Source organism: Fukomys damarensis, unplaced genomic scaffold (assembly GCF_012274545.1).
Source record: "Fukomys damarensis isolate Sample0158 unplaced genomic scaffold, DMR_v1.0_HiC HiC_scaffold_2, whole genome shotgun sequence".
Classification (NCBI taxonomy): domain Eukaryota; kingdom Metazoa; phylum Chordata; class Mammalia; order Rodentia; family Bathyergidae; genus Fukomys; species Fukomys damarensis.
In genome coordinates, this window is record NW_022900914.1 from 44,587,032 (window position 1) to 44,609,040 (window position 22,009).

General features: G+C 35.3%; 1 protein-coding gene across 7 annotated transcripts in view; it reads left to right on the plus strand.

The window, feature by feature from the left end:
- The window catches only part of Aplf (aprataxin and PNKP like factor), a 104,811-nt gene extending 83,540 nt beyond the window's left edge, over positions 1 to 21,271 (plus strand). For 2 of the 7 annotated variants that reach the window (XM_010609703.3, XM_033764442.1), the window contains exons 10-12: positions 4,083 to 4,178; positions 15,740 to 15,786; positions 20,810 to 21,267. In XM_010609703.3, coding sequence (XP_010608005.1) covers positions 4,083 to 4,178; positions 15,740 to 15,786; positions 20,810 to 21,009 — 343 coding nt within the window. In that variant the 3' untranslated portion in view covers positions 21,010 to 21,267. Of the gene's footprint in view, positions 1 to 4,082; positions 4,179 to 15,739; positions 15,787 to 20,809 lie in introns of all 7 variants that reach the window. The other 5 variants (XM_010609706.2, XM_010609704.2, XM_010609707.2 and 2 more) reach the window with 5 other exon arrangements.
- Positions 21,272 to 22,009: the final 738 nt, after the last annotated feature.

Below are 22,009 nucleotides of genomic sequence, written 5' to 3' on the forward strand. Positions count from 1 at the left end.
CGTTTTCTTAATTTCAATTGCATTGATTTCTGCTCGGATCTTTATAATTTCCTCTCTTGTTCGAGCTTTGGGTTTTTCTTGCTCTTGTTTTTCTAGGAGTCTAAGTTTCATCGTTAAGTTGTTTATTTGAGCCCGCTCTGTTTTCCTAGTGTGGGCATTCAATGTTATGAATTTTCCACGTAGAACTGCTTTCATTGTGTCCCAAAGATTCCTGTATGTTGTATTGGCATTCTCATTTATTTGTAAAAACTGTCTAATTTCTTCTTTAATTTCCTCTGTAATCCATTGATTGTTTAGGAGAGTGTTGTTCAGTTTCCATGTGCTTGTGAAGTTTCTATAGTTTCTTGTGCTATTGATGTCTAGTTTGATTGCACTATGATCTGATAATAAACAGGGGATGACTTCAATTTTTTTGCATTTATTTAGACCTGTTTTGTGAGCCAGTATGTGGTCTATTTTGGAGAATGATCCATGTGCAGCCGAAAAGAATGTATATTCTGGTTTTTGGGGGTGGAATACTCTATAAACATCTATTAAGTCCATGTGTTCCAAAGCTTGGTTCAGTTCTATTATTTCATTGTTGATTTTCTGCCTAGTAGATCTGTCAATTTGTGATAGTGGGGTATTTAAATCCCCCACTACAATTGTATTAGTGCTTATTTGGTTTTTCATGTTACTTAATATTTGTTTTATATAGTTGGGGGCATTTATATTTGGTGCATATATGTTTATGATTGTCAGCTCTTCCTCTTGAATTGTTCCCTTTACAAGGATGTAGTGTCCTTCTTTGTCTCTCTTAATGAGTTTTGGTTTGAAATTTACTTTATCTGAGAATAAGATTGCTACCCCTGCTTTTTTCTGGACTCCTGACGCATGGAGAATTGTTTTCCATCCTTTCACTTTCAGTCTATGGACTTCCTTTTGCACTAGGTGTGTTTCTTGTATACAACATATTGTTGGATTTTGCTTCTTAATCCATTCTGCCAATCTGTTTCTCTTGATTGGTGAATTGAGGCCATTAACATTGATGGTTACAACTGATATATTTTGACTTATTCTTGTCATGTTTTTGTCCATTTGTTGACTCTTTTTACTTTTTCTCCCATCTCCTTTTAGTTTCTTGCCTTGCCTATTTGATTTGGTCTGTTGGGCCTCATGTTATTGTGAATTTCGTTGTCCTTTTCTAGGATATTGTTTAGAATTCCTTGCAGTGCTGGTTTGGTGTTCATGAAATTTCTCAGGTGCTCTTTGTCGTGGAAGTATTTTATTTCCCCATCTATTTTGAAAGAGAGTTTTGCAGGATACAAAAGTCTAGGTTGGAGATTCTTTTCTTTTAGGACTTGGAATACCTCACTCCAGGCTCTCCTTGACCTAAGGGTTTGTGTTGAAAAGTCTGCTGTGATTCTAATGGGCTTCCCTTTGCATGTGATTTGTTTCTTTTCTCTTACTGCTTGTAGTATTTTGTTTTTCTGTTGGATTTCTGGAATCTTGATTATTATATGTCTAGGTGTAGATTTTTTTTGATCGTGGCTAGTTGGGGTTCTATATGCCTCACTTATCTGTATGTCTAATTCTTCCCTTCTGTTTGGGAAGTTTTCTGTCATTAATTCTGTGAAGAGCTTTTTTATATCATTTGTGTTTTCTCCTGTTTTTTCATGAATTCCTATCAGTCTTATGTTATTTTTCTTTGTATCGTCTAGGAGTTGTTGGATTGATTTCTCATGATCCCTTACTGTTTTTAATAGACCTCTTTTTTCACGGTCACTGACTGCTATCCTATCTTCTATATCTGAAATTCTATCTTCGCAATCTTTTATTCTGTTTCGTACACTTTCAATAGAGTTTTTAATCTCCTGGATATCTGTTTGAATCTGTTTTATGGATTCCATTTCTTTCCTCTGTTGGGCATTCATTGTTTCCATGTCTTTCTTATGCTGAGTCTTCATGGCTTCTATCACAGTCTTGAGCTCATCTATTTTTTTCTCAGTTTCTGCTCTAGAGTCTCGAATCATGACTTCTATTTTGCTCATCATCTCTCTGGCTAGCTGGGAAATTATTTCTGATTTGAATTTTTCTAGAGCCTGATTGATCAATTTTGTTACCTCCTGTGCTATGGGTCCAGGGAGTCCTGTTGGTTCACTATCAGACTTTTCATCCTCATTTGTCCTACTATTTGCTATTGGTGAACTGGATATTTGTTTTTGTGTCTTGCTTAAGTGTTTTCTCATTTTTATTTTTATTGTTGGGTTGTCCTTCTTTAATTTCTGGGTATTACTTAAATCTTCCTAATATAGTTGCGTTTTAGCTTTTGAGTTTCTAATGACTCATAGACATTCTCGTTTTCATAATATCAGAGAAAACAACTCTTTAAATCAATCACCACTCTTTGTCCCAATTGATACATTCAGCAGCCCAATAGGATCAGGCACAGCTTGCCAACTGACCACTTATGGTAGTCATTAATGTATCACCTTTAACTCATGTGAATTAGATTAATTTCAAGAAGCAGCTCATAGTATGTTTGCAGTGAATATTCTTTTCAATATGGCATCTTTACCATTTAGGATGGGGGGTTCGACTTAGAACAAGAGGATTAGATAAGTGAAAGAATTAGAGCAGGTTTGAAGTGAATCCAGAGGTTGTAGAATTACCTTACTATCTTTACAAAGCTATTAAGTTCAGGGGGGATAGAGAGAGTGCAGGAATAAGGACAGGAATATATCCCCTTAACAGTAACAGGCGCTTGCCTTCCCTTGAAGGTACAGAGCCATGAGTGAGGTAAAATGACTGGAGAAAAGAACATAAAGAGAAACCCGTCCTAAAAACAAAAAATAAAAAAAGAAGTCTGAGTTCTTCAGGAACTGGAATAAAAAGGGAGATGAGGGACACTATGGTGGAGCAAGAGACTGAGTTGGAGAGACAGGACAGAAAAAAGAAAGAAATTTTAGGGTGGAAAGAGGAAAAAAGAGACAAGAGAGAGGGAAAGAAAAAGAATTTGAAGGTCCTCTTTCAGGCTATCTCTGATCTCATATTATACCACATGCACAGTCATATGCGGAACCCAATCCCCTGGTTATAGCTAGCCAATGGCTGTTCCTCACGACTGAGACTGAACACAATCTACAAAGCCTAACTTTAGTTTCCTTACCCTCAGGGTTGAACTCCACTCCGTTCTATTACAGGTTTCCCCTGCCCTTTCTTTAAAGATGATCAAAGTTCGGAGCTCAGAAAACTACCCTTCATGGGAACCTATGCCTCTGCAGAGTTGGTCTAAGGACTGGCCCGATCAGGAGTTTTGAGAACGGGGGGGGGGGTCGTGTGGGTGTTTCAAGGGCGCCCGCGCGGCTACCTTCCTTCCTGGGTCTGTTGTCGCGCAGGCCGGGAGCTCACGCGCACGCCGCCGGGTGATCGCAGACAGGCAGGTAGGCAGGCAGCTGAAAAAAACCCCCTCTGGGGTCCTTGGGTCCTTCCTGGGTCTGTTGTCGCGCAGGCCGGGAGCTCCCGCGTAGGCCGGGAGCTCGCGCGCACGCCGCCGGGTGATCGCAGACCAAGATGCATTATTTTGTGATAGAATAAAAATAAAAGATGACTTTTTTAGCATCCAACATGTATTAGTATTTCAGGAAATTGTAAAATGGTTCTTTAAGTTCATTTGAAATCGTGCTATTAAGTTACCAGTTTTCTGGAAGTAAATGCATATTCTATTGCGCAGGCCGGGAGCTCCCGCGTAGGCCGGGAGCTCGCGCGCACGCCGCCGGGTGATCGCAGACCAAGATGCATTATTTTTTGATAGAATAAAAATAAAAGATGACTTTTTTAGCATCCAACATGTATTAGTATTTCAGGAAATTGTAAAATGGTTCTTTAAGTTCATTTGAAATCGTGCTATTAAGTTACCAGTTTTCTGGAAGTAAATGCACATATTCTATACTTGCTACTATGGTCTACTTAATCCTTAGGTGTTCTCTATGATGAATGGTTTTCTAAATCAGCTGACTTAGGTACTTAAGTTATGGTATGCTAATTCTGTAGCTTAACTTTATATAAATAATTTGATTTTCTTACATTTGAATTTTTCATAGAAACATGGAAAACACAGAGATTGGATTGCTTGGCTGCAGAGTCTTCAACTCGGTAGAGAAATCCGGAGCAGAGAACAATATAGTTATATTCCTGAGGTCAGCTCAGTTTAGCCTTCTTTGTTATCTCTTCTTCACTACTTGTAGATATCATAGAGCCTAGAAGATATCACAGTCTCTTCTAGGTGAGCTGGTTCAATTTAATGGTTCTGGATTCATGTGTTTAAATAAATTTACTTAGTTACAATATAGTTAGTTCAAATTTATCCAAAACATAACTTCAGGAAAACAACTCTTCTAAGTGTTTGCTATCTCAGTAGATGCCTGCACCATTAAATAATATTCAGGCCAAGAGACACCCACGATTCTTCTCTCACCACCTGCCATTTCAACCTTTAAATATGGGTGCACATTTATCACTGTGGTATGATTCTTTTAATCCTTTTGGAAAGAAACCCAGCAGAGGGGTAGCTAGGTCAAATGGGACCTCTAATCCTAGTTCTCTGAGGTATCTCCATATTGATTTCCATAGTGCACCAGTCTGCACTTGCACCAACAATAGAGAAGGGTTTCTATCTCCCCACAACCCTGCAAGCATTTATTATTGGTTGAATTCTTGATAGCAGCTATTCTTTCTAGGGTGGGGTGGAATCTCAGTGTTGTTTTCATCTGCATCTCTAGAATGACCAGTGATGTGGAACAATTTTTCATATATTTATTTTCTGCTTTTACTTGTTTGTCTGAGAAATGTCTGTTCATTTCAGATGCCCATTTTTGAATCAGGTCTTTATTTTTGGAAGGCTCTGATTTTTTTGTTTTGTTTTGTATTTTTGAGAGAGGTCTCACTATGTAGCTGAGACTGACCTGGAACTCACAGTGTAGCCCAGGTCTCGAACTCACCTCCTGCCTTAGCCTCCCGAGTGCTGAGATTACAGTCGTGTGCCACCATGCCCGGCAAGGGGCTCTGATTTTTTTTGAGTTCTTTATATATTCTAGATAGTAGTCCTTTGAGGAACAGCTGGTAAATTTTTTTTCCCACACTATAAGTTGTCTCTCAGCTCTGTTGGAAGTTTCTTTTGCAGTGCAGAAGCTTTTTAATAAGATGAGATCCCAGTTGTTGATTCTTTATGCTAGTTCCCATGCTACTGGGGATTTATTCATAAAATCTTTTCTTATGCCCATGTCTTCGAGAGTTCTACCTAATTTATCTTCCAGCAAATTTAGCGTTTCTGTTTTAATATTTAGATCTTTAATCCACTTTGATTTTAGTTTAGTGTATGGTGAAAGATAGCAGTCTAGTGTTAATCTTTGGCAGGTTGAAATTCAATTTTTCCAATACAATTTGAAAAGGTAATCTTTCCTCCACTGAGGATAGTTGGCTCCTTTGTCAAAGGTGTGGTAGCTGAGTACATCTGAAGTTGTTTCTGCATCTTCTAATCTATTCTACTGATCCTCAGGTCTGTTTCTTTTCCAGTGTCATGCTGTTTTTTATCACAGTGACTTTGTAGTATAATTTCAAGTTGGAGATTGTCATGTGTCTGTTGCCTAGAATGACTTTTGCTATTCTTGGTCTTTTATGGTTCCAATGAATTTTTGTATTTTCTCTAGTTCTGTGAAATGTACTGTTGGGATTTCAATAGGGATTGCATTGTATCTGTATAGCAATTTTGAAAGTATGGCCATTTTCGTTATGTTGGTTCTTCCTACCCAAAGGCAAGGGATGTCTTCCCATTTTCTGATATCCTCTTCAGTCTCTTTTTTCAGAGTGCTGTAGTTTTCAATGTAGAGGTCTTTTGCTTCCTTTGTTAGATGAATTCCTAAATATTTCATCTGAGTGGGTTCTTGATATCCTTATTTTCTCTCTTTACCTCCTATAGTTTACTTTCCACATAGCAACCAGAGTAATTCTTTAAAGATAAGTCCTAGTGTATTGTTTTCTTATTCAGAAACTTTCTAATTGTTTCCCATAACAGAGCTATTTGAAGACTTCATTTCCTATTATTTTCCTTCATTCCCCTTAAACTATACCAATCTGTGTATTTTTCCAAATACTCCAGCTTTTTTTCACCACAGGGCCTTAGAAAGTAAAACAACATTTGCTTTTTCTCTTCCTGGGTATTCTACCTTAGGGATACATACATTCCTCAGAAACATCTTCTGACCTTTCTACCTAAGCACTTACCCGCATCTCCATGCTCGGTCACTCTCTGTAGCCTTTGCTTTAGTTTTCTTCTTAGAAATCATTTGTGAAGATTGTGTGTGTGTGTGTGTGTGTGTGTGTGTGTGTGTGTATGTGTGTGTATTTGTTTATCATATATACTGGCATGTAATCCCCATGAGAATGGAGCCCACTTGCTCACTACTGTTCTTTGGGACTTAGAACAGTTCTTGGTACATAGTAAGTATTCAAGAAAATTTTATTGATTATATGAATAACATAGGTAGCAATGGGAACTACTCCATTTCTCTTCAATTATCATCAGGAAATATTAGAAAGTGTCAATTTTGTCCATTGGCTCATTAGAATTACAAAGATTAATAAGTATTTATAATAATGGAAAAATTTGTACCACAGTTTCCTATAGGCGTTCATTTGTTCTGTGGTGCTAGAGAACAAAGTCAGGACTTTGTTCATGCTAGGCAACTGCTCTACTACCAATCCTTCTTAAAATTTTTAATTATAGTATTATTCCAACTTTTTATTATTAATGTACCTATCTTGTGAATATAAAAATGTTTAGTAAATATATATTTTAAGACACAACACAAAAACCTGCTGTGTTTATGAATATAGTTTTATGTTTATAACAAAAACATTACTGTTAATAATGGGCATCAGTGAAAAAAACAAACAGGATTTTTGAAACCTGCTGAGTTGCAGAAAATTCTGATTGTGAAACAGGTCTATGTAAATCTTTTATGAGTGAAGTTTGATTAAGTAATTGCATTCCTTATTAGGAAAAGATCTAAGTGGAATTTGGCATTTCCCTTCAAACTTATTTCAAAATCTTCTGTACCCTCAAAGAGCTGTACGTAGTTGCCACTTAGCTAGGATTCATGGTTATGTGAAAAATACATTTTTGCCCTATAATGAAATAACTGACTTTTGAAAAAGGCATATACATAACCAAATGTGAGAAATACTTATGTAAATGTGTGCAATATGGTTGGAGAAATATTCAAACCAAGATTGTATGTGTTATAGAGGGAAAAATTTAGTATTGGTATTAATTTCCCATTACTTTTACTAGTGTATAGGATTTCCAGTGTTGTTGGGTATCTTAAAATTAAATTAACTTTTACATCTATAAAAATAACACATGTGAAATGCTTAATAGCCTGCTAGTGTTTATGTGTATTACTTCATCTACCCTTGCAACAACCTGAGACAGCTAGTGTTACCTTTGCTTTGTGATGAGAAAAGCTTGTTTCAAAGGACTTTGCCAAAGTTACATAATCAGTAAATGGTTTAGTTTGAATTGAAGCTCAGCTCTTTTGATTCTGAATCCTGAACTCCTTCCATAACATAATGTAAGTGATCTGAAGTTTAATAAGCCAGATGAGAACAGGTCCAAGATGCAACGGAATCTCTTTTTTTAAGCATCTGTGTTCCTAGTTGACCTGAGTGATTGATTATGATTAGAGCTAAGTGTCTTACAATGCTGAATAGTCTGTGTCTCAGGAACTTGATTGCAATGGACTCTGATTAATATGATTGTCAGTATTTCATTGTTTCCTGGGGAAGTAATATGATTTGTTAATGGCAGGAAATTCTAATATATTTTAGTCTTAGGTTTATGTGAAAAGATTCAGTGAGCACTTTGATATAACTCTGTGAGTGCAGTTTTTTCAATCTAATTAGAGTTGGCATTCTGTGGGATATGTACAATAGTAAAATTGCTTTTAAAAGGATTAATTTCTAAGAAAAACATAATCCGTGATTTAGGGTTTAGTAGAAAACATAAGTATTAGCATTAACTAAATAAAGCTCATTTTCAGCCTCATTATCATCACTCTTATATGCTTTAGGAATAATTTAAGACTTCTGTTTATTCTTTTAAGCAGTAAGTTTTTAGTAGTAAAAAGGAAAATCAAGTATACAAGTGGTGATCAAAAATATGTTGACTGTTTAAATAAAAAACCTTCTACAGTAAAATACATTGGCAAGAATGATTGAATAGTGTATCAGAAGCAAGAAAAAATTTTAAAATATTTTAAGGAGATTGTGGCAATGTATTTTTTACTGTAACAAATTTTTAAAACTTTAAATAGTCATTGCATATCTTGATTATTCCTTATATTTTTCCTATGTAATAGAAAAGTATACCTAGTGACACAATCATTCTTGTATATATGAATATCTAACTAATTTAAAGATTACACCAAAAAGCTGTGGAGGTAGTTAATGAATTCAGTAAAGACATAGGATGTAAAATCAACATATAAAAATCAGTAGCATTTGTATACACTAACAGTGAACTCTACAAAAAAAAAGAAATCGAGAAAGCAATCCTATTAAAAATAGCTACAAAAAATCTTAGGAATAAATTTAATGGAGATGGTAAAAAGCATGTATACTGACAACTAAAATGTTGATGAAAAAATTAAATAGACACAAGTACATGGAAAAATCTCCTATATTCATGGATCAGAAGATTAATATTGTTAAAATGTCCATAATACTCAGAGTGATCCATGTATTCATAAAAATTTCAATGGCATTCTTCACAGAAATAAGAAAAAAAAACCTTAAAATTTATACACAATCACTGAGACTCCAAATTGGTCGAGGCAGTCTTGAACAAAATGAACAAAGTTAGAGGTATCATATCGTAATACCTTACTTCAAAATACATTGCATAGCTACAGTAATTACAGCATCATGACACTGGTATAAAAACAGACATATAAACCAATGGCAAAAATTAGAAAGCTCATAAACAAATTTACACTTTTACTGCTAATTGATAAATTGACAGAGATGTTAGGAGCACACAGTGAAGAAAGGATATCTCTCAAAATCGGGATATCTACATGCAGAAGAATGAAACTAAACCCTTATCTCATACCATATTTAAAAAACTGACAAACTGACAAAGGATTAAAAACTAAAATGTAAGACCCAATATTGTACAACTGCTAGAAGACAAGCAAAAACATCTGTGACACTGGTCCCTGCAACAGAGTTTTGTTTTTTTGCAGGGGGGTACTGGGGATTGAACTCGGGTCCTTGAGCTTGCAAGGCAGGTCACCAAACCGCTGAGCTAAATCCCCAGCCAACAGAGGTTTTGATACGACTCCCAAAGTACGGGCAGCAAAAGCATAAGTATATTTATTAAAAGCTCTTGTAAAGCCAAGGAAACAACAGAGTGAAGAGAAAACCTGCAGAACTGGAGAAAATATTGCATTTACAAATCATATATTTGATAATGGATTACTATTCAAAATATATAATTAACTCAATAGCAAGAAAACTAATAACCCAATTGTTAAAAATAGGCAAAGGATCTGAATAAATGTATCTCAAAAGGAGACATACAGGTATCTGCCTGGGATATGAAAAATGCTCAGCACTGCTAATCACCAGGAAAATGCAAATTAAAACTACAATGAGAAATTACCTTACATTTGTTAAAATGGCTATTATTAGAAACATGAAAGATAAATGTTGGTAAGGATGTAGAGAAAAGGGAACCTTGTACACTTTTGGTGAGAATGTAAATTAGTTTAGCCATTATTGAAAACAATATAGAGGATTCTCAGAAATTAAAATAGAACTGCCATATAACCCAGCAAACTCACTTCTGGGTATATAGTTAAAGGAAATTGTATGGAAGAGGTATTTGTATTCCTCTGTTTATTGAAGCATTGTTCACAATGGCCAAGGTAGGGTTGCAATATCTATCTATCTGTGTATCTATCTATCTATATTTTAATACCATTTGGCCTTAAAAAATCCTGTCATTTTTGACAAACTGTATGGACCTGGAAGACATTATGTTAAGTAAAAAAAGCCAGATAAAAGCAAATACTTCATGATCTCACATATAGAATCTGTAATTTACATGTGTCTATGTATATTCTGGAAATTTAGATGATAATACTGGAAGTTATGAGATAAGTACCAAATGGTAAATATAGACAATACATTCTGGACTTATTTCCCGATGATTTTCAAAGTTGCTTTTCTGAAGAGGTATGATTTGAATCTAGGCAGTGCAGTTAGAAGAATATTCTTGGTAAACAGGGTGTAGAGGGCAGGGACAAGGGGAAAAAGTGAGAACCAAGACCACCTGTCATGTAAAGAAGGTACAAAAACCCAATAATGAATGCAGCTGTACTGTGTACCTAAAATGTACCAATAAACTCAGTAAAAGAAAACAACTACAACAACAGAAAAAAACCAGGGTGTGAGCAAGTGCCATCAATGAGAGAACCCAAAATCCTCCCCTACAATGGAAATGAAAGATTAGGCTGCAAGGTTGGGACTGAAATTATGAAAGACCTTGAAAGTGAGGATAATTTAAGTAGTTAGCATTTAGAACACGAGTCCCTGAGTTCAATTCTTGGTAACAAAAAAATTAAATAAATAAACAAACAAATAAATAAAATAAAATAAAATAATTTTAAAAATACCCAAACCAGCGTGCTTTTGAACCTGTCACAGAGGCTATTTGTCTTTATTTTCAATGAAATAGCTAGCATGATTTTTACTAATATTCTTTTGTTTTAATTTTGGTGTCTAAGTTAAATATGGAAAAGCACTAACTCAACTAATTATTGTGCCTCAAGGAAAAAATTTTCTCCTAAGACAAATGAAAATCTACACATAGAGCTAATAGTTTTCTTCCCTTTTTTGAACATAAAATTTCATAATACATATTCTGCTCTTCCTTTTTGGGATATGCAACTGTAATACTTTTTTATTATTCCTTCGTTTATTCTGAAATGGCCTGCCCTTTCCTGGGTAGAATGTGAGTTAGAGGATGTAAATGAGAATTTGTGAATGCAACTGTGGATGTATTCTAATTTAGTACAAAATGGGGAACTCTTGCTAAGACTTTTAAGGTTGAACCTGTATCCTTCTCTGTTTTCTGGTACTGCATCTTCACTTTCCCTTTTAACATTATTGCGCCTTTTAATCTTTCTAGCCTGACAACTGAGACCAGCAATCTTTTGACCAGCACAAGGTTATAAACTACTTGAGTCTCAATGTTAATTCTCTTGCTTTCATTTCTTATTTTATTTTATTTTTTTCCAGCTTTAATTGAGTTTATTGGTACATTTTAGGGATACAGTACAGTTACATTCATTGTTGGGATCTTGTACCTCTACATGACAAGTCTTGGTTCTCATTTTTTCCCCTTGTCCCTGCCCTCCCTTCATCCCCTCCTCCCCTCCCCATCTACAAACACTTTATTTCCATCTTTTCATTATCTCACATTTTTTTCTTTTCCCTTATTACCCTTCCCCTACCCGTCCCACCTTCCCTACACCTTTAGCCCCTTTCTTCCCATTTCTCAATGTCAGTAATCTTATTAGGATCTTATGTATTATTGCAGATTATTCACACCAGAGAAACTATTCGGTATTTACACATGTGCCTTATTTATTTCACTTAGGAGTATATCTTCAATATGTATCCATTTTCCTGTGAATGAATCTATTTTCTCATTCTTTATGGCTGAGTAATATTCCATTTTATAGAAAAACCACATCTTTATCCAGTTTCCAACTGATGGGCAAATAGGTTGTTTCCAAGTTTTAGCTATTACAAACTGTGCCGCTATAAACATGGATGTGCATACTTCTCTGTGATATGCTGATTTCATTTCTTCACTTTCTTCACTTGTGTTTGGAGACCAACACGTAGTTACTGAAGAGTCTGAAAGAGCATTTGGCGGAGGCTTTACTAGCAAACAGTTAAGACCACATTTAACCATTTCCTGCTTAATTGTTGCGGGCAAACTGGGAAAAGATAAGGACCATGTGGGACCTGAAGCATGCAAAAGTATTTAAAAGGAAGCAGAAAAGCTGTTTATATTTCAGATTACTCTGGGTAGACAGGTAGGCATCCATGTAGAATGTTAACATTTGGAGAATCTCAAAGTATATGGAATTTTAGTGTTCTTTCCTGTATTTAGTAGGTTTGAATTTTTCAAAATGGATTGTTACCAAAAAAACTGCAAATAACCAGTGATATTTTTTTCCACATTAAAAGTGAAGAATCCTTTGGTATTAATGTCATCCATTCTTTGGTTCCTTCTTCCCTGATGCTCAGCATTAATTGTACTTCAGGAAGGACCAAGTTGAACAAGCATGTCTAGTAAGGAAAGACCATTCTACAAATCATCAAAGTAGCTTTGTTTATTTGCAGCTCTCTTCATCACATCTAAGTTATCCATTTTATTTTTTCAAGTTTGAAATTTCTTTTCCATCAACAAGTCAAATTTGGGTTAATTACGCCAACTACACAATCTTACATAGAATCTTTTCCACTTCTCAAAACTGTTGAGTTATGACCGTATAAAACTGCAGTGCACTCCTGCACTGCTTAATGCTCACATTGTAGGAAAAGTTATTTTTAAAAAGTTGTAGTAGTAGCCATAAGGGATGTCACTGACTCCGACACAGGGCCTGATGTGTAGTAAGTCCTTTGTGACTATTTTTTGAAAAAGCAAAGAATGAATTGATGACAAATGTTAGTTACCGACCACCTGCCAAGCCTTTAGACTAAGGACTTACTGTTTTGCCCGTGGAATTTCAGCAGTTTCATCTGAGTATAGGTTCTGTTGTTATTCCCCTTTTACAAAAGGGAAACTGAAGCTTAGACATCCAGTAGGCAGGTGGCCAAGCTAGGACTCGAATTGGATTCTTCTCATTTTAGACGTCACCCTCATCTAATTTTAGTCACCATACTCCTACTTTCAATAATAGCATTTCTACCTATAAAAGTTTTCCCTTTTCTGTAAGAGAATGTTTGAGGGGACGTTAAGTTAGTCTAATTTTAAATTAACCTTGGCTGGCAAGAAGGATCTGTTGAACTGAATCTGTATTGTTCAGTGTGATAGCCATGCTAGCCACATATGGCTACTCACATTTAATTGTTAATTAACCAAAATTAAATTTAAAATTCAGGTCCTCAGCTCTCCTGGCTACATTTCAAGTTTTTAATGTCCACATATAGTCAGGGTCTACCATAGTGGACAGGACAGAAAGGGAAAAGTTTTCTCATTACAGAAAGGTCTTTTCTACAGCGTTACAGAGATTCCAGAGTTTTTAACTGGAACTCCTCTTCTTCCCACCTGCATGTTTTTCTTCCAGAACAGGGGATTAAATCCAGAGCTTTTACACTGAGTTACACCCCTCCGCTCTTTATACACGGTCTCCAGAAGTTACCCAGGCTGGGCTCCAACTTGAAATATTCCTGTCTCAGTCTCTCAGAGTACAGAAATTACAGGCATGTACCACCATGGCTGGATAGGGTTTTCTTGGAGGGGTGATTGAACCCAAGGAGTTATAACTCTAGTAAAACCTTGTGGAAAATAGGTTCCCTTGTTGTCATAGTTTTCAAACAGTAGTACTCTTATTTTTGGGATTTTATCAACTTGGTTACAGTTATGTTTTTGTAATAATTTCCTACTGGCTAACAAATTATGATGAAGATGAAAATATTTGGAGCATATGTAAAATATTAAGCACTGCTAAAACAAGAAGACAAATATTTATAAAGCAAATGGCTCTCTATGATTAGAAATTATTTTACTTTGTTCATCAGTATCTCAGTGTCAGAGGCACAGAGGAGAAAAATATACTAAAATATATTAAAGTATAATTTTTAATAAACCATTTTATTATGTTTTTGGTACCAGGGATCGAACTCGTACCCTTGGGCTTGCAAGGCAGGTGGCAGAACCTCTGAGCTAAATCCCTGGCCCTTAGTAAACCATTTTAAACAGAAAGCATGGACTTAAAAAAAAAAAATGATCCCGGACGGGGAATTTAGCTCAGTGATGCTGCCGCCTGTCTCGCAAGCAGAATGTCCTGAGTTACCCAGTACCAAAGAAAAAAACCCAAAACAAATCAAAACAAAAAGATCCAGGATTTTTTCACACAGATCTCATTCAGAAATTTATAAATGGGACATTTAATCATTTGATTATTTATAGAAACGTTTCTTTAATCCAGTTTATAAATTTTCCTGGACCTCTCTTATTATGGCCTTTGCTTAAGTTGGAAAGCACAAACCCTGAAGAACTGTACTGTTTAGGGTCACCTTGCTCATTTGCCACCTAAGGAGATGTACTAGCCGCTCTGAGACCATCCCTAGTATTTACATCCTGTGATTCATAGACTGTGTCAGGGGTCAGAGGTCTGCTTCCTGGAACTTTGGCCATTTTTATCCATTGGAATAGGCATGGAAATATAAAGTTGAATGAGAGGATTTACAGAAAAACTTAAATCTATATATAACCTACTATTTGCCCAAATGAAAAGAAAAAATGAACAGTGAGGTTATTTAGCCCAAGAAAGAGAAGGCCTATGGCTTGATTCAGTATTTGTTTATTAAAAATTATCTAAAGAAATACTTCTCATCTTCAAAAAAGTTGTTATTTTTCAGTTAAAAAAATGCTTATCTAATGTCTGTCCTGCTGTTACTCCCAGACTCTCTTTAAGAGTAATGTATTTTGATAAATATTTCAGCCTCAGTGCCTCCTTAGAGCCAGAATATAATGAAGCATTCAGTCAGCACTTACAAAATGAATAAAGAAATGAAACTTCATCATATAAAAATAATTATTTCTGACACAATAAAAGTTGTACACCTCAGCATGTATCTGTGGTTAGTGTACCATAGTCATCCTTTGTTTTTCCCTGAAGAGAGGGGTACTAATCAAGGAGGAATGGTTTACCAGTTGCTATAGATTTTTGCTGCTGGAAGTTTTGTGTTATCTGGAGAATGTCATATATCCCAAACATATGTTTAATTAAATAATAGGATACAAATAAGTGCATATAATAAAAATGATCTTTAAACTGTAATTTTGGTTTGACTTCAAAATATGACTTTTTCAACAAGATTGACTTTCCTGTTTTTTTATAACAAATGATTGGCATTCTTTGGAAGCCTTACTTAAATGGGTTTTTCTTTGGATTCAAAAATGGCCCTAGAGGAATTTAGCTCAGTGGCTCCACCACCTGCCTCGCAAGTGCAAGGTCCTGAGTTCGATCCCCAGTACAAAAATGAAAAAGAAGAATGGCCCTAGAATTATCTTTCTGGAAAATATATGTATATGAATATATATAGCACAATTGGCATTTGTTAGATATGTTAGAGCTATTTGCATTTTTTTGTGTGTGTGATACAAATTTAGAAATGTACTTTGTTGGATTTTTAGAAACATGATACATGATATATTGTGTTTTATCTGACCTTGTCTTTATAGAGTGTAAGTTCTTGTTTAGTACTTTATATCCAAAAATATGTTTAGTATGGTGGGCACTCAATAAGTGCCATAATTAAAAAGCAAGTACTTTTCAGTAAGAGGCCTGTTGGAGCCTAATCTTATTTGTAGGTTACTTATTTTCTAGGTTAGCTAAAATAGTCTTATTAATTGTTAGTAATTGAAAAATTATATCTTATTTTTCTTTTTTTCCAGGAAGAATCTCCAGCACAAGATAGAGTATAGGCACAGTATACTTCAGGGTAAGTAATTCTACTTCAGAGAAACTCAAAAAGAAACCCTCAGTGATTCTCCTGTTCAACCTTGTTACACTTTCCAGTTATTATAAAAATGTTTTTTAACTCTACATCTGTGAGTGTGTTGAATTGCTGGCTTTAGTGACTATTTTTACATTTAAAAAACTGCATACCTTTTATGCAGCAAATGTGATCCCCAGTCATCATCTTACAATACAGAATTTTCTCTGTATCTGTTAGATTTCTTTTGTTTGCAAGTGTCTGAACACAAAATTTCAAAGTAGTCTAAGTGATGAGAACTCATTGCCTTCTATAACTGAAAAGTCCAGAGGTAGGGCTGGATTTAAACAAGATTTATTTCTTTGGCTCATTAATAATGTCTACAGTATTGCCCAAAGGCGCAGTTTCCTATCATCATTCTGTCTTTAGAGAGGTGTTACCATTCTAAGGCATTGTCTCCTATCTAAAAGACTAAATGCACCTTTATTGAACACCCATGTTTACATCTAAGGAGAGAGTGACCATCGTGATTCCTAGGAAAAATAATGAAATTTATTCTTTTTACTAGCTGTGATTGCATTCTTGCCTTGAACTAATTATTGTGGCCATTTTGTTGAACTGGGCAGAGTCAGTTTCATCAAAAAGAACCACAGGGATCCCCAATAGAAACTAAACTTTGGAGAATAAGAGAAGGAGAAGGGACAGGCATCAGATATCCATCTATTCTCTTTACATCAATCCATTTTTACCTTGTTTCTCCTGTTTCTCAACTCTACTATTTTTCCTTTAACAACTTCTTTGTAACATTTATATAATGCAGAAACCAGTTCAACGAACAATATCTCTGCCCTCAAAACGAGAGAATAAAACACATACTATTGAGTCTATACTCATTCACAATTCTATGTACATATATAAAACTCACTTATAGTAGAGCGATGAGATTAACTTCATAGTAGGATAATTCTGCTTGATATTTTTTATTGTAACTTTAGTGCTTTAGTACTCTAGACATAAATACACTCCATCTAAGTTAATAGATATGTTTCTATTTTAAAATTTAGATCTTGTATCCATTTTGAATTTTTATACAGCAGGCAGTGCTGTTGCAAGTTTTATGCAAACTGCTCATTTCATCACTTAAAATCCAGATGCCTAGATACCATGCTGTATGTTTCTGCTTGCCCAGTTAGGGAGTTCATGCATAGAGGTGATTTTTCCCCTTCTTGCTTTTAGTGTATATTTCTTATGCAAAAAGCACTAATTTTTATGGTAAAGATAGTCATTTTAGTTTTAGATTAGGTGGTAGTCACATTGATTTCAGAGCCCTGATTCCTGAAATTGTTCCCTTGATTCAGGAAATCTTATAGTAATTTAGACTGACAGTTTCACTGGATCAGTGTATATGTTTTATTACCCCAAGGCTCACTGAACACTGATGAGCAGAAACTAATGTTTCTCTAAAACCATCTTCACAGAACTATGATCAATTTAAAAACAGGAAATACCCATGTAGATAACAATTGCAAATATCTGAAATTGATGATCGAATCTACTGCAAGAGAGTTTATTATTATTATTCTTTGGCTTCCACAAAAGTAATAACTTGTTAGCATTTAAATCCACATTAAGTATCTATAGGGAGCTGAATTCCAGGGAGTCTTAGGTCATTGTTTTGTTTATTCAGTAGAAACACAGTTAAAGTACTCATTCTTGTGAAGTAAAGTGGATGAAATTTGACTACTAGCTATACTGAGTTTTGTTACAGATAGTTTTGTTAGATTCTGGACTTCCTATTAAAAGAACATAAATATCAACTATAAACAATAATATATAAAAATATTTTTTGAGGAAACAATTGAGATTCTTCTGATGAAAAGGCCTTACTACCTCAATGAGAGAGACTGCTCAATAAATTGCTAAAGATTTCTAGTGTTCACTGAAGCTTGAAGTCCCTTCACATAGCTAGATTTAAGTAAAAGTTTCTTCCTAGGTAATTATATTGATAGGCAGGCTGGTGATCAGAGGTGTAAACTGAAAAAGTTTCTGTAAAACAATTGTGTTCAACTTGCAAATGTTTCATTCATCCATTCATATATTCAACAAATGTATATCAGTTGTCTTCTACATGTTAAGCACTGGTGTAATAGCTGAGGGTGCAATAGATGCAAAAGCCTGCCCATGTAGAACTGCTACAAGTGTGGCCAGTATACATATATTACATGATGTCATGTGGTGATAATTGTTAAGAAGAAAAACAAGTCTTTATAAAAACAGAATAGCAAGAGTGAGGGGGTGAAGGGAGGGCAGAGGTAAGGGGAAAAAATGAGAATCAAGACTTGCCATGTAGAGGTACATGATCCCAACAATGAATGTAACTGTACTGTATCCCTAAAATGTACCAATAAACTCAATAAAATTAATAAATTAAAATAAAAAAAGAGTGTGGGGGAAGGAAGTACCATCTCCCATAGAATGGTAAAAGATGCACTGTCTGATAATTTGACATTAGAAAAGAAACCAGAAGGAGGGAGAGCAAGCCAGGTAATCATCTGAGGAAAAGTATACCAAGGAGTGGGAATAGCAGGTTCTAAAGGTCTGCACATAGGTGAACATCCTTATACTCTTCTAAGAGCAGCAGAGAGCAGATAGAATTGGAACAAGGAGAGTAAGTAGAGAGTGGCAGGAAATGAGCTCAGGAAAGCTAGCGGTGGGCCAGTTGTGTAGGGGCTTAGAAGCGAAAACCTTGAATTAAGGACTTCAGAATTTATTTAGAGGGAGATAGATAGCTGTTGCAAAATTTTCTGGCTTCTTTGTGGAGAAAAAACTAGAATGGTAGTAAGGAAGCCAGGTAGGAAGACATTGCATCCAGGAAGAAGATGATAGAGTTTGAACCAGTGTTATAGTGGATGTGGTAAGATGTGGTGAGTACACTTCAAAGATAGAACCAAAGGGTCTCTTGACATATTGCACTTGGGTTTTCAGTAAGGGGAATTCAGGGTGACTCCAGCCAGAAAATTGGAAGGTCATAGGAGTCATATTGGAGACTAATGAAAGAATGATCAGATTTGAGTGCGGCAACTCAAGAATTTTGTTCTGGGAGTTTAGGTTCCAGATGCCTGTTAGTCATCCACATGGAGATAATACATGGGCAGTCAGATAAATGAGCCTGGAATTCAGGGCTGTGGGTCAAGGCTTATGATATAAATTTGGAGATTTAGGGTACTAAACTGGATGGAGTCATGTAAGGACTGGGTTAGAGAAGAGGTCCCAGCCTGAAACAAGGGCATTCCAAAATTTAGAGATTGTTAAGGGAAGTCCAGCAAAGGAGACCGAGAAGGAGCAGCCAACGAGACAGGAGGAGAACTTAAAGTTGTTTCAGCTTTACATCTGTTTTTCATATAAATCCTTTAAGATAATATCTGAATCTAAAAGGAAACAGTCTATTGAGATGTCATTAGCACATACTTTGGTGGTCATGTACAAGCGCATCTTACAAAAAAAATTTATATTAGGTACTTCTGAGGAGAAAATAGACAAGAACAGAGGTTGATGTTCTGCTCTTTTTGCTCATTTTCCCAACTTTCAGCTACCTGGAGTCCCAAGTATTTCTTAAACCATTTTGCCATTTTTTGAAATGGGAGATTGAAATTAGCTAGAAATAAAACATTTCCTCAAGATGTTTGCAGGGAGGTAAAGATATGTGAACTGATAAGAGTACTGCAAGATTTCCCTTATGGAACTGATGGACTTCCTGTGTTATGCTAATAAGAATGACCTATTAGGTATCTTTTTAAGGCTCAATTACCAAAAAACTTGGGAAGGAATTTGATGCTTAGTTTATAATTATGTTAAAAATTGAGGTTGGAACTTGTATATTTTGCTCTTTATGTTCTTAATTTCTACATTTATTTGAATTTTATTACATAATTTTTAAACTCAGCTATCTCAAATCCTCTTTAGAATAAGCAGTGATATGTTTTGCATGGTAGACCTTTCTTGAGTTCCCAGCAGACTTTAATATTTTTAACCCATATGTCTGCTGTTCATCAGGGTTTGTTCACTACTAAGATTTCCAGGTGAAATCTTCCTGGTTGGTTAAAAAATGTTCCATATCAGCCTAGAGCATCTTACACCTTAATTTCAACTAGCTCTGCTGCTCATTGTGGAAAAAAACATAAAAGAGAGTGTAGGGTAAGGGATAAATTAATTTGGAGACAGAAGAATTCATTCATTCATATATATGTATGTGTATATATATATATTCTAGTGGCTGTTACTGTGAGTCTTATTGAAACATGAGCTGAAAGAAACCTTAGATTCATAATACTAACTTTCCTAGATACCTAAGGTTATATCTTCTTATTTGATTACAATCCTAGTGGGCCAAGCCAGATTTTGCCAGGTTTGCTATGAAAACCCTCCCAAATTTCAGTGCCTTATAACAACAAATAGGGGTATTTCTCCTTCGTGGTGCATCTGTGAGTTGCCTGTGGCTCTGCCCTGTGTGTATTCTCACCCTGGAATCCAGGCTGAGGGATCAGCCCTTATCTGGAACATGCTGTTCATGTGGCAGAGGGGGAAGCAGCCAGGCAGAACCACAGAAAGACAAAGCTTCTGCTTGGAAGTGGGGCACACACTTCTGCTCATGTTCCTTTGGCCAGGTCAGTTCAATGGAGTGTGTGTGTGTGTGTGGTGTTATCACAGGAAGGGGCAGTGAGTAACTGGAACAAATATCCTCTACCACATGGTATTAGTATAGGGTAGCATGATTATGATTATGATTTTACTAAAAAACCATAATTTTGAGTCTTACAGGCCATTTTACCCCCAGAATTTCATGACAAGAAAAGTTAGTATCATAAATAACAAATGATCATTTTACTGCCCTTTTAAAATTTTTGTAGTGTTAAGAATTCTATTGATAAAATGAATTCTTCTCACTATAAAAAGACATTTTATAGTAAACATCTCTAATGTCAGGTTGAATGGCAGTTGATGTGTTGCGTACCAATATTGTACTTGTCAGTGAGAAGCGTTTCAGATGAAGATGATGTTGGACGGCCCAGTGAGTACGACCTGAATGACAGCTTTCTAGATGATGAGGGAGAAGAGTATGAGCCAACAGATGAGGATTCCGACTGGGAACCAGGAAAGGAAGACCAAGCACAGGAAGACGTAGAAGAACTTCTGAAAGAAGCAAGAAAGTTTATGAAAAGAAAAAAGTAACTCTTCCTCTATTCAGTGCACATTTACTTTTTCTCTCTGGAAAAATTTAGGATCTAAGGAGGTACTTAAGTGATTTTCCTTCTTTTGATAGTTGTAACTTTTTCTATTAACTCTTTTCAAATAAAACATTGAAATGTCTGCCTTTAATGTAGCAAGTAGAATTAATTTTGTTACCTTGACTTTTCTTTTTATCTGGCAATAAGAAGCAGACAAAGAGGTTGAGTAATAATTAATATTTTTCATGTACTTTGTATAATGGCAATAAAAAGTAAAAGCCATAGGTTGCACAACACTTTGGTCTTTTTTCTTTTTTTCCCTCAAAGATTCTGTCTTTATAGAGAACTATGCAAGTATAACTGGGTAAATTACATGACAGGTGGGGAGGCAAGATTGCTGTTGTAGTTCTTCAGCCAAAACCAGGCTTTAAAAATGACGGCTATTCTTTTTTCTAGTACTGTACATGTGAACTTTGTAATTTCATTTACTACTTTTATTTTTTGAAACTTGGAGATATTTTTACCAAATCAATACTGAAAAAAATTTAGCTAAGTTATAGAAATGTTCTTCTTACAGGAATGTTATTTTATGTTCCCACATCTGTAATTTACTGTACATCTGAGTTTAAAGGTAGAAAAACTCGAAGAATTTGACAGTTTTTTTTCAAACTAAAGGCCACCCTATTTGTTTAACTGTCATTGTGCCGTCTTTGCACTAAGAATACAAAAATGATTTTAACCATGTTTTCTCAAAAGACATATTATTTATTTTACACTTAGATGAAAGTAGCAAATTGTTTGCCAGGGCTTAAGATTCTGGCCTCTTACATGAAGAATTTCTCCAGTTTTTTAAAGTATATATCCCTGTATTTCTGTTACTAAACTACTCTAGACTTAGTAGTATCATTTTAAGTGACTTTACATTCTTAAAATATCCTTAAAATTTTAATAATAGGTATGTATATAAGTGCATGATGTATATTATTGAAATCACTAATCAGTAA